General features: G+C 39.2%; 1 protein-coding gene across 1 annotated transcript in view; it reads left to right on the forward strand.

Moving 5' to 3' along the window:
• The first annotated feature begins 8,221 nt into the window (after window positions 1-8,221).
• mxd4 (MAX dimerization protein 4) overlaps window positions 8,222-15,987 on the forward strand; it is a 68,277-nt gene continuing 60,511 nt past the window's right edge. The window contains exons 1-2 of the mRNA XM_061984048.1: window positions 8,222-8,447; window positions 8,807-8,906. Of these exons, the coding sequence (XP_061840032.1) occupies window positions 8,384-8,447; window positions 8,807-8,906 (164 nt within the window). The 5' untranslated portion in view covers window positions 8,222-8,383. The remainder of the gene's footprint in view (window positions 8,448-8,806; window positions 8,907-15,987) is intronic.

A 15,987-nucleotide genomic window follows, 5' to 3' on the forward strand; every position in this document is an offset into this window, starting at 1 on the left:
GACCTATGGCAGCAGTTACAGCAATTACAGACACATCCAGGATGAAAAACAACACTTCTCATTCAAATTTATAGCGCTTGAGAGTTGCTGCAAAGAGGAGTGGGCAAAACTGCGTGTGCTAAGCTTGTGGCATCGTATTCAAAAAGACTTGAGGCTGTAGTTGCTGCCAGAGGTGCATCAACAAAGTATTGAGCAAAGGCTGTGAATACATGTGATTTTAGATTTTGTTTTATTTTTAATACATTTGCCAAAAAAAATATTAAAAATACCTTTTCACGTTGTCATTATGAGGTATTGTGTGTAGAATTTTAAGGACAAAATGAATTTATTCCATTTTGGAATAAAGTCGTAACATGTGAAGTGAATTATATTTATATAGCGCTTTTTCTCTAGTGACTCAACGCGCTTTCCATAGTGAAACCCATTATCTACATCTTTAAAAGCCTACTGAAATGCGATTTTCTTATTTAAACGGGGATAGCAGGTCCATTCTATGTGTCATACTTGATCATTTTGCGATATTGCCATATTTTTACTGAAAGTATTTAGTAGAGAATATCAACGATAAAGTTCGCAACTTTTGGTCGCTGATAAAAAAGCCTTGCCTGTACCGGAAGTAGCAGACGAGTAGCGTGACGTCACAGGTTGTGGAGCTCCTCACATCTGCCCATTGTTTACAATCATGGCCACCAGCAGCGAGAGCGATTCGGACCGAGAAAGCGACGATTTGCCCATTAATTTGAGCGAGGATGAAAGATTTGTGGATGAGGAAAGTGAGAGTGAAGGACTAGAGGGCAGTGGGAGCGATTCAGATGCTGTGAGAGGCGGGTGGGACCTGATATTCAGCTGGGAATTACTAAAACAGTAAATAAACACAAGACATATATATACTCTATTAGCCACAACACAACCAGGCTTGTATTTAATATGCCACAAATTAATCCCGCATAACAAACACCTCCCCCCTCCCGTCCATATAACCCGCCAATACAACTCAAAACACCTGCACAACACACTCAATCCCACAGCCCAAAGTACCGTTCACCTCCCCAAAGTTCATACAGCACATATATTTCCCCAAAGTCCCCAAAGTTACGTATGTGACATGCACATAGCGGCACGCACGTACGGGCAAGCAATCAAATGTTTGGAAGCCGCAGCTGCATACGTACTCACGGTACCGCGTCTGCGTATTCAACTCAAAGTCCTCCTGGTAAGAGTCTCTGTTCTCCCAGTTCTCCACAGGCCAATGGTAAAGCTTGACTGTCATCTTCCGGTAATGTAAACAATGAAACACCGGCTGTGTTATCCGGCACAACAGTCAGGGGGTGCATTCTACGGCGGGGGTGTGTTATCCGGCACAACACCTGCCGCAATACACCGCTTCCCACCTACAGCTTTCTTCTTTGCTGTCTCCATTGTTCATTGAACAAATTGCAAAAGATTCACCAACACAGATGTCCAGAATACTGTGGAATTTTGCGATGAAAACAGACGACTTAATAGCTGGCCTCCATGCTGTCCCAAAATGTCCTCTACAATCCGTGACGTCACGCGCTGACGTCATCATACCGAGACGTTTTCAGCAGGATATTTTGCGCGAAATTTAAAATTGCACTTTAGTAAGCTAACCCGGCTGTATTGGCATGTGTTGCAATGTTAAGATTTCATCATTGATATATAAACTATCAGACTGCGTGGTCAGTAGTAGTGGGTTTCAGTAGGCCTTTAAGCTACTTTTAAACCAGCCTTGGGGGCACTGGGAGAAGGTGGGTAAAGTGTCTTGCCCAAAGACCAAACGACAGTGACTAGGATGTCGGAAGCTGGAGTCGAAACCGGATCCTTTAAGTTGCTGGCACGGCTGCTCTACCAAACGAGCCACAAATGGCTCCTGCCCGACATTTTGAGTTTTAAAGCTTTAAAGGGTATTTTTTTTCAACATTTCAAACACTTCCTTGTGGTCTACATAACATGTAATGGTGGTCCATTGGTCAAAATGTTGCATAGATTATGTTTCCAAGCCGCTTTCTGACCGTCTCTTCGGGATGCGCTGTTTTGTGGACGGTCTTATTTACTTGCCTCCACTTCGACAGCGTCTTCTTTCCGCCATCTTTGTTGTTGCTCCATAGCGAGTCTACTGACGGATGTAAGTTAGAACTTTCCACTATTTTGGATTAGCAATGACAACAGCAGAGGATGCCACTATGGACTGGACTATCACTATTATGTTAGATCCCCTATGGACTGGACTTTCACAATATTATGCTAGACCAGGGGTCGGCAACCTGGTGCATCGGTTGAGGTGGGCGGGGTTTGGTAGCGGGGGTGTATAATGTAGCCCGGAAGAGTTAGGACTGCATGGGATTCTGGGTATTTGTTCTGTTGTGTTTATGTTGTGTTACGGTGCAGATGTTCTCCCGAAATGTGTTTGTCATTCTTGTTTGGTGTGGGTTCACAGTGTGGCACATTATTAGCAAGAGTGTTAAAGTTGTTTTATACCGCCACCGTGGTTGTTGACCAAGTATGCCTTGCGGTCACTGACACGAGTAAGCAGAAGCCCCATACAACGTGTGACCGGGCCGGAACGCTGGTTGTAGTGGGCGCTCAATGCTGTACCATCACGGCACGTTCGAGAGAACTTTGAATGCAGTGTTATTTCATTTTAAATTTCAAAAGATGATTGTGGCTCCCATTGTTTTCTTTAATTTGTGAAACTGGTCAAAATGGCTCTTTGACTGGTAAAGGTTGCCGACCCCTGTGCTAGACCCACTCGACGTCCATTGCATCCGGTCTCCCCTAGAGGGGGGGGTCACCCACATCTGCGGTCCTAGCCAAGGTTTCTCATTGTCATTCTCATTGACATCCCACTGGGTTGAGTTTTTCCTTATGTGGGATGTGAACCGAGGATGTCGTTGTGGCTTGTGCAGCCCTTTGAGACACTTGTGATTTAGGGCTATATAAATAAACATTGATTGATTGATTGATGTACGAGCAAGTCTACCCCACAACAAGAGGATAGAGAAACAGAAGGAACTCGTGCAAAGTACTTTGGGTGAATCCCTACCAAATATGGATCATCCACTGATGTCACGAATGGCAAAAATGTCACCAATGGGGAAAATCACAGCTCGTTCCCTGGAAGTATGAATTAAGGCAAGATTGTTTTATAAATATCTCCACAATGCTTCCGCGGTTTGAGTTTAATGTTTCAGGCCCGATGCCAAATACACAACAGCAGGTACCAATAGGTAAGAAAAGTTGGTTTAGCATTATAGGGCCCTATTAAGGCTACATGGTGACATAGTCAGACATAGCGTGTGTAACTGTAAAGAGGGCGGACAACATGTCAGAGCCGTGTTTACATGTGCATACTTAACTCCCCTGCAAACATTTCAAACGACCAACATCAACAAAGCCAACATTCAATTAGCGCCGTCAAAAAAAGTCCCCCAGCCTTTGACAAACCCACCGCAGCACACACAAAAAGCTACAACCCCCCCCAAAAAGTGTGTGTTTTGTTTATCACTTATACTTAAAGTTGTTTGGAGTTTCTCCGAATGTGGTCCGACAAAGTAAGACGCAAACATCTGCCAACCAAAGCGACCAACATTTTAAAGAGAACTGCACTTTTTAGGGGAATTTTGCCTGTCATTCACAATCATTATGAGAGACAAGAACACACGTTATTTCTTTTTTAGGATTCTAAAGATAAAAAAAACCTTAAGATGCCTTCACAGCCCTCTGAAACAACTTCGAAACCCTCTATCAACAACGCTGTAAGTATATACACTATATTGCCAAAAATATTTGGCCACCCATCCAAATGATCAGACTCAGGTGTCCTAATCACTTGGCCCGGCCACAGGTGTATAAAATCAAGCACTTAGGCATGGAGACTGTTTCTACAAACATTTGTGGACGGTCCAATCTCAGAAGCTCAGTGATTTCCAGCGTGGAACTGTCATAGGATGACACCTGTGCAACAAATCCAGTCGTGAAATTTCCTCGCTCCTAAATATTCCAAAGTCACCTTTATTGCAAGAAAATGGAAGAGTTTGGGAACAACAGCAACTCAGGCACAAAGTGGTAGGCCACGTAAACTGACAGAGAGGGGTCAGCGGATGCCGAAGCGCATAGTGCAAAGACTTTCTACACAGTCAGTTGCTACAGAGCTCCAAACTTCATGTGACCTTCCAATTAGCCCACGTACAGTACGCAGAGAGCTTCATGGAATGGGTTTCCATGGCCGAGCAGCTGCATCTAAGCCATACATCACCAAGTCCAATGCAAAGCGTGGGATGCAGTGGTGTAAAGCACGTCGCCACTGGACTCTAGAGCAGTGGAGACGCCTTCTCTGGACTTATCAGTCACGCTTTTCCATCTGGCAATCTGATGGACGGGTCTGGGTTTGGAGGTTGCCAGGAGAACGGTACATTTCGGACTACATTGTGCCGAGTGGGAAATTTGGTGGAGGAGGAATTATGGTGTGGGGTTGTTTTTTAGGAGTTGGGCTTGGCCACTTAGTTCCAGTGAAAGGAACTTTGAATGCTCCAGGATACCAAAACATTTTGGACAATTCCATGCTCCCAACCTTGTGGAAACAGTCTGGAGCGGGCCCCTTCCTCTTCCAACATCACTGTGCACCAGTGCACAAAGCAAGGTACATAAAGACATGGATGACAGAGTCTGGTGTGGATTAACTTGACTGGCCTGCTCAGAGTCCTGACCTGAACCCGATAGAACACCTTTGGGATGAATTAGAACGGATACTGAGAGCCAGGCTTTCCCGACCAACATCAGTGTGTGACCTCACCAATGCACTTTTGGAAGAATGGTGGCAAATTCCTATAAACACACTCCGCAACCTTGTGGACAGCCTTCCCAGAAGAGTTGAAGCTGTTATAGCTGCAAAAGGTGGACTGACATCATAATGAACCCTATGGGTTAGGAATGGGATGGCACTTCAAGTTCATATGTGAGTCAAGTGTATGTTAGTATGATTGTTCATGTTTTTCAATCAGGACAGATTGGAGTCCTATAGCGTTGCGTTGTGCATTACAAACTTAAAAGACATCCAGCTGCTGCAGAAGCGAGCTTACCTCTTGCTCACGTCTCTGTGAGCAAGGCAATGTGTTACTATGCTAGAAAAAGAGTTCCTCTCCACAGCTCGGATATTATGCAGGTTACAGAACACAAATGAAGTATTGATGGCCGTTTTTGTAGGGTTTTTTCAGCGTAATTTAGAGGCTGAATGGATTGCCCCCATTAGCAACATTGCTCGCCATCTAGAACGAGCCGATTATTACAAATTAGAATGCAACAAATTGTGAATGATGGGCAAAATGCCAAAAAAAAAAAAAGGAATTTAACAGGCAATGTTGCTGAGATTTCCATACCATTCCAATAATCTGGGGAATTGTGTGACTTTGCTCGTGATTCATCCACTTTTATAGGCATGTTGTGGACTATTATCAGTATCGAAACCTAACATTTTATGGCTTTGGACTTCAATCAACTAACAATTTACTTCAGTTACAGTTTATTGTGACCTCATTTGTATTTTAAGGTCTGAATTATGTGCGGTGACCTTTACACCAGGTGAACTTAAATTCGCATGCCCTTATCACTGGTAATACAGGTAGCTCATTAAGGTGATAACAAGAACAAGAAATGAGTAATCCACTTTCATAATAATTTCATTAAATACTTCTCGGTCCCATGTATTTGCTTTAATAACATTTTAAAACATTTGGAGTCTTTTTTTTTTTTACCTTCCTGTATTTGTATGTGAAGTACATGCACTATACTCAATTTGTATGATCACTTCCACTTTGTCTGAAAGTCCAGTTAAGAGATACACTGGGATATATAATCCTCCATATTGGCAGGCATATTCATTCATTCATTCATTAGACTTAGACAAACTTTATTGATCCACAAGGCAAATTGTTTCACACAGTAGCTCAGTTACAAAGGATGGAAAGTGTAAGGAAGGAAAGGATACTATATATATATATATATAGTATAAAGTATACTAAAAATGTACCATAGTAGCAATATAAAATATAACATATGTAATATTTACATATTATATATACAGTATATAATATATACTGATTTATTATATTATATTTCATATAATATATATATTTATATAATATATATATATATAATTAATTCATTCATTCAGTCAGCAGAGCATTAAAACATTGTTCTTGCATCTGACTTAAAAAAAAAAAAACATAACAAATGCTGGCTTCCTTGCTAATAAATCATGGTAGAGGCATGCATCTGCTAGCTCACAATCGCACCCACTTCTCAGTGTGGCGAGTCATTGTACTACAAGAGTCTCTCTAATACAGAGTTTTTTTAGGGATGTGAATCTTACAACAACTCCCGATTTGATACACATTCTTGTTGTCTGGCGACAAAAAATAGAGTTCTTTTTTTGTATTTTTAAATTAGGTTTTGAAAATTATAATTGGATTTAGAATCTGAATGACTAACAATCGTGATTCGGGTGTTAATCGATTTTTTTTTTTTTTAAACAACCCTAGTATTTAGAGTCTGATTATCAAGAATGATGTCACACTTACATTAAGCACACTAAACTTTAGTCTCCGATCTACACATTAATGGTATTAACATCTCTGCAAATATTATTTTGGCAATATTGTGACAAGCAGACCAGCCAGTGAGCCTCACCTTCATATTCTTCAGCTTACCGTATAACATAAATAAAGTATATTTGTCTGATTACATTTTACTTACAGAAAAGTTATGCTATCAATCCTCTGCTAAATTGCCCCATATTTATTTCTCATTGTGTGAAATTTGCAATCCAATAACCCAGTTTTGTTGCAAAGGCTATTAGGTGTTACCATACTATCCTATTTAAGGGATTCTCAAACCGTGGTATGGGTAAGTGGGCTTCATCTAGTGGTATGCCGAAGAATCACTTAATTAGATATTGTAATGACGTGACTCTAGCCGTTATCACAGTGTTACTTTCCAAACTGTGTGTAATGATACAGTGGTCAAACATATTAAACATTTTGTTAAATAAAACTCCAAAGACATGCATCTGGGGATAAGTTGATTGGCAACACTAAAATTGGCCCTAGTGTGTGAATGTGAGTGTGAATGTTGTCTGTGTTGGCCCTGCGATGAGGTGGCGACTTGTCCAGGGTGTACCCCGCCTTCCGCCCGATTGTAGCTGAGATAGGCTCCAGCGCCCCCCGCGACCCCAAAAGGGAATAAGCGGTAGAAAATGGATGGGATGGAAAACTTCATTGTTTTTAATGAATACTTAGGTCTACTAAGCTACTGTATTTTATTGTAAATAATGATGGTGGTACTTGGAGAGCCGAGTTTTTTCTAAGGTGGTACTTGGTGAAAAAAGTTCCGGAACCACTGTCCTATTTGAATAGCTCATTATATAAACCCAATGCTGGTCAGACCGTAGTTCAACAAAGTTTAACATAATAAAAAATAATAAAAAAAAGTTCTTAACCAATGAAATAGTAGTGATGCAGTGATAACATGTCTATTACTATAATAATTACTGTATACTCGCAATACAAATACAATAAAAATAACATTATAATATCTGTAAGGCTCTACAAATAATGCAATTAAACAGCATCCTGCTATAACCAGGAGGAAAAAGACAGATAGGCCTACTTTGAATTAAAAACATATGTGTGCTATTGTGTGCCTTCCCATTTTTTATTGTACTCCCCCTGCAAATAACAATTCATCTTTTAAAATACAGTCCGCAGAACTCATGAGCAATTTCCAGTTGGGTCTTCTCCAAAGCATTCATAATAAGTTGCATTAAAAAAAAAAACATTCTCTGCAACGTTCAGCCTCGCTACAAACACTTCACTTCCGGTCTGAAGTCAGACATGCACTCTTGAGAAGTTTGGTAACCAAAACAACAGAGCCGAGTTTCAGCTGTGAGACGCGCCCACTCTCGCTGGTAGCCAATCACCAGTCGCTTTTCCTCACGTCATACCAAGCATGAGGGAAAAGGCGGGCTGTTGCTAGGGTATGTCCCGGATTACTTTAACACCGCTGAGCCAATCAAATCCCCGGCTAATATACCTTTGCCCGCTCATTGGTTCACATGTACACGAAACGCCCGCCTCTTCCTTCTCTCTATTGGACAAGGCAGCCATCACTCACTTCGCCGACTTTTAGTTAGGCTCTGAATGTTGTTGCTACTGTAGTTTGGAGTCGCCAAGAGTCAGAACTGATTAAACCACCGGGACTGAAACCTTTTTTTCCTTTAAATTCAATTCAACATTTCCAACAGTTTAAGTAAACCTGTGAACATACTGTCTCCTTTTTTTTTTTTTTTTTTTTTTAAAGACAAAACAAGATGGAACTTAATTCGCTTTTAATTCTGCTGGAGGCTGCAGAGTACTTGGAGAGAAGAGACAGAGGTATTTTTTTTAGCTAAATTGACAACACGACAACGATTAGGTTATAACTCAGACGAAGTGCTCGCTTGTTATTAAAAAAAAAAAATGAAGTTTGACTCGACAGTTATGTGGCGCAGGTATGATGTCACTGTGTGTGAACAATGGAACGTGGAGCAAAAAATATGGTCGCTTATGTTTTTACATGAATAAGCATCTTCTTAACCATGACCGAATGTTTTTGCATCGGTGCGCCACTGTGGATATCATGCACATTGCATTCGTGTTTATGGGCTGCAACGACAGCTCATGGTCTATTTATTATTGACTTTGCATCCACTTTGCTGAAAATGCATGTGTCTTTTTTTCTTCTGTTTCCATAGAGGCAGAGCACGGTTATGCCTCGGTTTTACCCTACAGTAGCGACTTCTCCAGGAAGAAGACAAAAGCATCGCCAATTAACAGAAAAAGTCAGAACAATAGGTAAATCTACCTGCTCCTTTTCTCCCTCTCTATGTGTGTGTATGTGTGTGTGTGTGTGTGTGTGTGTGTGTGTGTGCTCCTTTGCATGTTAGTGTGAGTGGTCCATGAGTGAGTGAGGGGAGGAGTTGTTGTTTTCCTGCACACTGCCATCTTTCTGCTGCCTGGGCTGGGTTGGGCTCTCACTTGTGTTTTGGTTTCTAATAAACACTGCCACGCGTACACTGTCAAACTCTACTTCTCTCTCACACACACATACTCCCTCTCTCTTTTCACACACACACGCACACACCTTAGTTCTACCCACGCACAGTCCTTTCATTTCTGCAATCATACATGCATCCACCCCATTCGTGTGCTTCCCTACTGTATGTGTGCATCCTCGATATATGTACACCTGGTTGGCAAGGCACATTGACCCACTCTCGTGTTCCACACACAAAGTAGTGTTGTCCCGATACCAATATTTACCGGTACTTTTCGATACTTTTCTAAATAAAGGGGACCACAAAAAATTGCATTATTGGCTTTATTTTAACCAAAAAAATCTTAGGGTACATTAAACATATGTTTCTTATTGCAAGTTTGTCCTTAAATAAAATAGTAAACATACTAGATAACGTGTCTTTTAAGTGGTAAGTAAACCAACAAAGGCTCCTAATTAGTCTGCTGACGTATGCAGTAACATATTGTCATTTATCATTCTATTATTTTGTCAAACGATTAAGGACAAGTGGTAGAAAAGGAATTATTAATCTACTTGTTCATTTACTGGTAATATCTGCTTACTTTCTCTTTTAAAGGGGAACATTATCACAATTTCAGAAGGGTTAAAACCATTAAAAATCAGTTCCCATTGGCTTATTTTATTTTTCGAAGTTTTTTTCAAAATTTTACCCATCACGCAATATCCCTAAAAAAAGCTTTTTTAACCATCATTATATATACCCGTCCATTTTCCTGTGATGTCACACAGTGATGCCAATACAAACAAACACGGCGCAAAGAACAGCAAGGTATAGCGACATTAGCTCAGATTCAGACTCGGATTTCAGCGGCTTAAGCGATTCAACAGATTACGCATGTATTGAAACGGATGGTTGTAGTGTGGAGGCAGGTAGCGAAAACGAAATTGAAGAAGAAACTGAAGCTATTGAGCCATATCGGTTTGAACCGTATACAAGCGAAACCGACGAAAACGACACGACAGCCAGCGACACGAGAGAAAGCGAGGACGAATTCGGCGATCGCCTTCTAACCAACGATTGGTATGTGTTTGTATGGCATTAAAGGAAACTAACAACTATGAACTAGGTTCACAGCATATGAAATACATTTGGCAACAACATGCACTTTGAGAGTGCAGACAGCCCAGTTTTCATCAATTAATATATTCTATAGACATACCCTCATCCGCTCTCTTTTCCTGAAAGCTGATCTGTCCAGTCCAGTTGGAAATGCATCTGCTTTGAGTGTCGCAGGATATACACACATTCTTGCCATCTCTGTCGTAGCATAGCTTTCGTCGGTAAAGTGTGCGGAACAAACGTCCAATTTCTTGCCACTTTTGCATCTTTGGGCCACTGGTGCAACTTGAATCCATCCCTGTTCGTGTTGTTACACCCCCCGACAACACACCGACGAGGCATGATGTCTCCAAGGTACGGAAAACAGTCGAAAAACGGAAAATAACAGAGCTGATTTGACTCGGTGTTTGTAATGTGTTTGAGAAAATGGCGGATTGCTTCCCGATGTGACGTCACAACGTGACGTCATCGCTCCGAGAGCGAATAATAGAAAGGCGTTTAATTCGCCAAAATTCACCCATTTAGAGTTTGGAAATCGGTTAAAAAAATATATGGTCTTTTTTCTGCAACATCAAGGTATATATTGACGCTTACTTAGGTCTGGTGATAATGTTCCCCTTTAACATGTTCTATCTACCGTATTTTCCGCACTATAAGATTATAAGGCGCACCTTCAATGAATGGCATATTTCAAAACTTTGTTCATATATAAGGCGCACCGGATTATAAGGCGCACCTATGCATCCATCAGATGGAGCTGCGCTGAAGGGAATGTCAACAAAACAGTCAGATAGGTCAGTCAAACTTTATTAATAGATTACAAACCAGCGTTCTGACAACTCCGTTCACTCCCAAAATGAATAAACAGCTGTTTTATTATTTCCCCCCGAGGTAAAGTCAGTTTTGTTGATCTTTTAACAACAGCAAGGTATAACATGTAGTGCAACATTTATATCACATAGTGGAGGGGAACTTTTCCCTGATTCAATGAACACGTAAAAAACAGTGATACTGTTACGGTCAATCAAACGTTAGTGCAATCACAATATATTTACACTCGAAATAGTGCAGAGCGATAACAATATATCAATAACTCAACGTTGCTCAAACGTTAATGTCACACAACGCAACACACAAAATAAACATGTAAAGCTCACTTTCTGAAGTTATTCCTCACCCACGAATCCCTCAAATTCTTCTTCTTCAGTGTCCGAATTAAACAGTTGGGCGGATACGGCATCCGTCTCGTCGAAGTCGTCATTAATCGAGTCAGTGTCGCTGCTGCTCTATTCCCATGTTCTACTGCGTGACTGATCGTCTTAAGTTTAAACTCTGCGTCATAAGCGTGTCTCTTAATAGGAGCCATTTGGGGTCTTTACATAAACAAACAAATGGAAATCAAAACGGCACGCCTCGCACAGTCATATATCCCAGCATGCACCGCGTGCTGCTTACCGTAGAAGAAGAAGCGCTTCTTCTTCTACGGGGGACAAAGAAGTTGGCGGCTGCTTACCGTAGTTGCGAGACCTAAACTTTATGAAAATGAAGTTTAGGTTTGTTGTGGCTCAATATTGGTCCATATATAAGGCGCACCGGATTATAAGGCGCACTGTCAGCTTTTGACAAAATTGGAGGTTTTTAGGTGCGCCTTATAGTGCGGAAAATACGGTACACTTCTGTTAAAATGTAATAATCACTCATGCTTCTGTTGTTTGGATACTTTACATTAGTTTTGGATGATACCACAAATTTAGGTATCGATACCAAGTCGTTACAGGATCATACATTGGTCATATTCAAAGTCCTCATGTGTCCAGGGACATATTTCCTGAGTTTATAAACAGAATTTACATTTTTTTTAAACTAAAGAAGATGTTGTGATGCCAAAAAATAGCGACGTAATCATAGTAGTATCGCTCCTGTACTTGGTATCATTACAGTGGATGTCAGGTGTAGATTCACCAATTGTTTACATTTTAACGCCGGTGAGCTACGGTGTGTAGTGAAGCATGTTTAGCTATTCCTTGTCCTGCAGGGATGATACTTGTAAGAAACTTACTTTATTTGTCGCCATGGAGGCGAGGATTAGTGATTTAGAAGTAGCTAAAACAGCGGCTGGACTAAAGTTGCTAGCCATGTCTTAGAGCACCTCTTCCTGAGGGCGTTTCAGTGTTATATCTTCACCTTTATCATTAGTTTTTAAGCCAAAATGCATCCGTTCTCCCTTTTCTGTCTACACACTGTGTCTGCTTGTAAGTACTCCGTGATTGTGCGCTGCCAAACATGCTCCTCTGCTCGTAAACCAGCAATGACACGACGTGACGTCGATGAGGGCGTGGGGGACCAATACTTTTCAGAGGCAGTATAGTATCGAAAATGATTCATTAGTATCGCCGTACTATACTAATACCGGTATACCGTACAACCCTAACACAAAGTTAGTATTTGTTTGGGACTGCACCACTTTTTCTAATTAGTTACAAAAAAAAAAAAGTAATCCGTCAAATCTTCTCCCGATTAAAAAATAGTCACATTCAAACACGGAAAGTAAACACACTTTGTTTACTGTTAATTGCGGAGACACGGACAAGAGTTGCTACTTCTTCCTACACCTTTTTGATGGTTTTAAAATTGTGAGCATGTGATGTTTCTTGGTGGAACTTGTCAAACATGTTTGAAACGGACAAACCGCGTCCGTAGAATATGCCATACTGGCAGATGTAATGACGCATCGGGGGCCTGACTTGAATAAATGTAACTAGGTTGAATATTAGTGTGCAGATGTAAGCTTAAAGTAGGGCTTAGATGATGTGTTGCATGTAAACTGAATTGAATAGATACACTGTCAAACAGACCTTTTTTATTATGCAGATATAAAGTATTATTATTATTAATATTGTTAAGATGAAATGAATGAATACACTGTAAAACAGATCTTTTTATTTTGAAGTTATATTATTATATAGTTATTATGAGTGGTATTGTTAATTTTATTTTTGTTACATTATTATACTTATATAAACTATTATTTATTATATATTTTTTAATATTTACTTATTTATTATTGAAATATGTATCTTATTATATATTTTTATATTAATTGCTTTATTTTATTGTCATTATTAGGCATACTTTAATATTGTATTATGATAATTGTTAGTAATATTATTAATTTGTTAAAACAAAATAAATGAATACCCTGTAAAACGTTTTATGCAGCTATATTATTATGTATTTCTTCTTCTTATTATTGTTTGTTACCATCATCATTACCATCATCGCTATTGTTATTATATTTACCATAAATTATTCTAAAATATTGTTAGTTTTCAGTATTTATTCATTTATTTTGGAAGTATGTATTTTATGTAAAATAAAGCTTTTTTATATGTTTTATATTTTTATTATCATGAATAATAAATTAATCAAATTATTATAAAAAATAATATATTGTAAAACAGACCTTTTTATGCAAATATATTATTTTATATTTATTACTGTTATTATTATTATTATTATTATTGTGTTACTATCATCACCACTGTTGTACTTACAATAAACTATTCCTAAATGTTGTTAATTTTTAATGTTTATTTATTTATTTATTATATAAATAAATATTTATTTTATATTGCCATTATGCATAATAGTTTATCACCTTTGAATGGTTATTAATATTACTGATCACGTGTCACATGGTGGTATCACTGCTACAGATTCACTGTTTCACTTTGAGGTGCATACTTTTGTACAGTTGGATCAACTGGCATTGCCTTACTCTCTATGCTCTTCCACATTCCTCTGGTATTGTCTGACAGCATAACACAATCGTGTGTGTGTGTGCGTGTATGAGTGAGGGGTGTGCATGGCGATGTTGCAGGTGGGTGTGGCGGCTGAAACAGACACCTACAGTACACACATGTGACAAACACCAGCCCACTCGGCTTCTTGCACCAGACCTGCTTTTCCCTCACTTGTTTTTTTTTCTCTCTAACTGTCAACGTATCACGACGGAGTGAGGAATTTCCCAAAAATTGCCACACTCAAAAGAGTGTTGCTGTTTCTTTAAGTTCTTAGTTGATAAGGTGCAATAATTTGTTTTGTACAAAATGGCAATTCTATGTAAACCTTTAATACAGTCTACCTTAGAGTAACAGACTAATGGAAAAACAAGTTGCCTCTATATTAAAGCTATTATACACACACACGCATATATATATATATATGTATATATATATATATATATATATATATATATATATATATATATATATATATATATATATATATATATATATATATATTAGGGCTGCAACAACTAATCGATTAAAATCGATTATAAAAATAGTTGGCGATTAATTTAGTCATCGATTCGTTGGATCTATGCTATGCGCATGCGCAGAGGCAATTATTTTTAATTTTTTAATTTAAATTATTTATAAACTGCAACATGTACAAACAGCTGAGAAACAATAATCAAAATAAGTATGGTGCCAGTATGCTGTTTTTTTTTCCAATAAAATACTGGAAATTATAGAAATGTAGTTTGTCTCCCTAATATATGTACTATATATATATATATATATATATATATATATATATATATATATATATATATATATATATATATATATTCCTTCCCCGTTAACAACAATGCTAATCAAGTCGACTTTGTGAGAGCCAACAACGATTTTTTGGGGAAAAATTATGATCCAGAACCTTATATTTTTGAGCCCGAACACAAAGAGGATGACCAATAAGTTTCAGAAGTTGATCGCTAAACGGATGCAGCTTTATTGAAACACTACACTAGCGTCAGCAACATTGCTAGGTGCTAAACATAAAAATTAACCATAATAAAGCATAATTAAATAAACCCTTACTGTACATTTTCCACTCTCGCTGGGATGCCGAAGGACGGGACGCTCAGGTAATCCCGTTTAGATGAAGAATCAATCACAAGCCTCAAGAAAGATTGTGTCTTTTTTGGCGTCTTGGGGGATGTCAACGACGACCAGTCTCTCGGTCCAAGGCCACCTGTATCTACTACCAGATGAGAGATGCATGAATTGTAATCTAGAATTAACTTTTACCAAGTTTGAGACGAAGCAGAAGCAGCCGTCGGCTTAGTGTGTCAACAATAGCAGCGTAAGCTAGCATTAGCTCACTGCTATCAATGCACTGCTAAAAAAGCCTGTCTGCGTTGGCGATTATAATAACAATATCACTCATATTTGGTTCATTTTCCGGTCAGGACATGTGAATCGAGTATTGTTGGCGCTTTCTGCATGTTTTTCTGAGAGTATAACGAGCGCGATAGAGGACCCTCCATCTGTTGACTCAATTATTAGCTAATTATTTACAATTTTGAATGCATTAGAAAAGCCAAGCATATGTGTGCTTGTCTTACATAAGGACTGTGAGTGATAAACAGCACATCTCTTACCAATGTTTGCGAATTTGAAGTATGACTGATCTGATGACATGGTCAGAGTGCTGAAGCGTTCCTCCAGCGACGTCATCTGACCCCGAATCTACAGAAATTTTCAAAATGGACAACTGAATTTGTGCCATTTTGTGATGTTTAGACGGTATTGTCACATACTTTGCGGATTGTAAACACAATTGGATATGCTTTAAAGCAGTGGTCCCCAACCACCCGTCCGGAGACCGGTACCGGTCCGTGACGCATTTGCTACCGAGCCGCACAGAGACATTAAATTATTTATAACCGACCGCATTTTCCCCTACTTAACTTTCATCAGTCCCACCAGACA

This window comes from Nerophis lumbriciformis, linkage group LG25 (assembly GCF_033978685.3).
Source record: "Nerophis lumbriciformis linkage group LG25, RoL_Nlum_v2.1, whole genome shotgun sequence".
NCBI lineage: Eukaryota > Metazoa > Chordata > Actinopteri > Syngnathiformes > Syngnathidae > Nerophis > Nerophis lumbriciformis.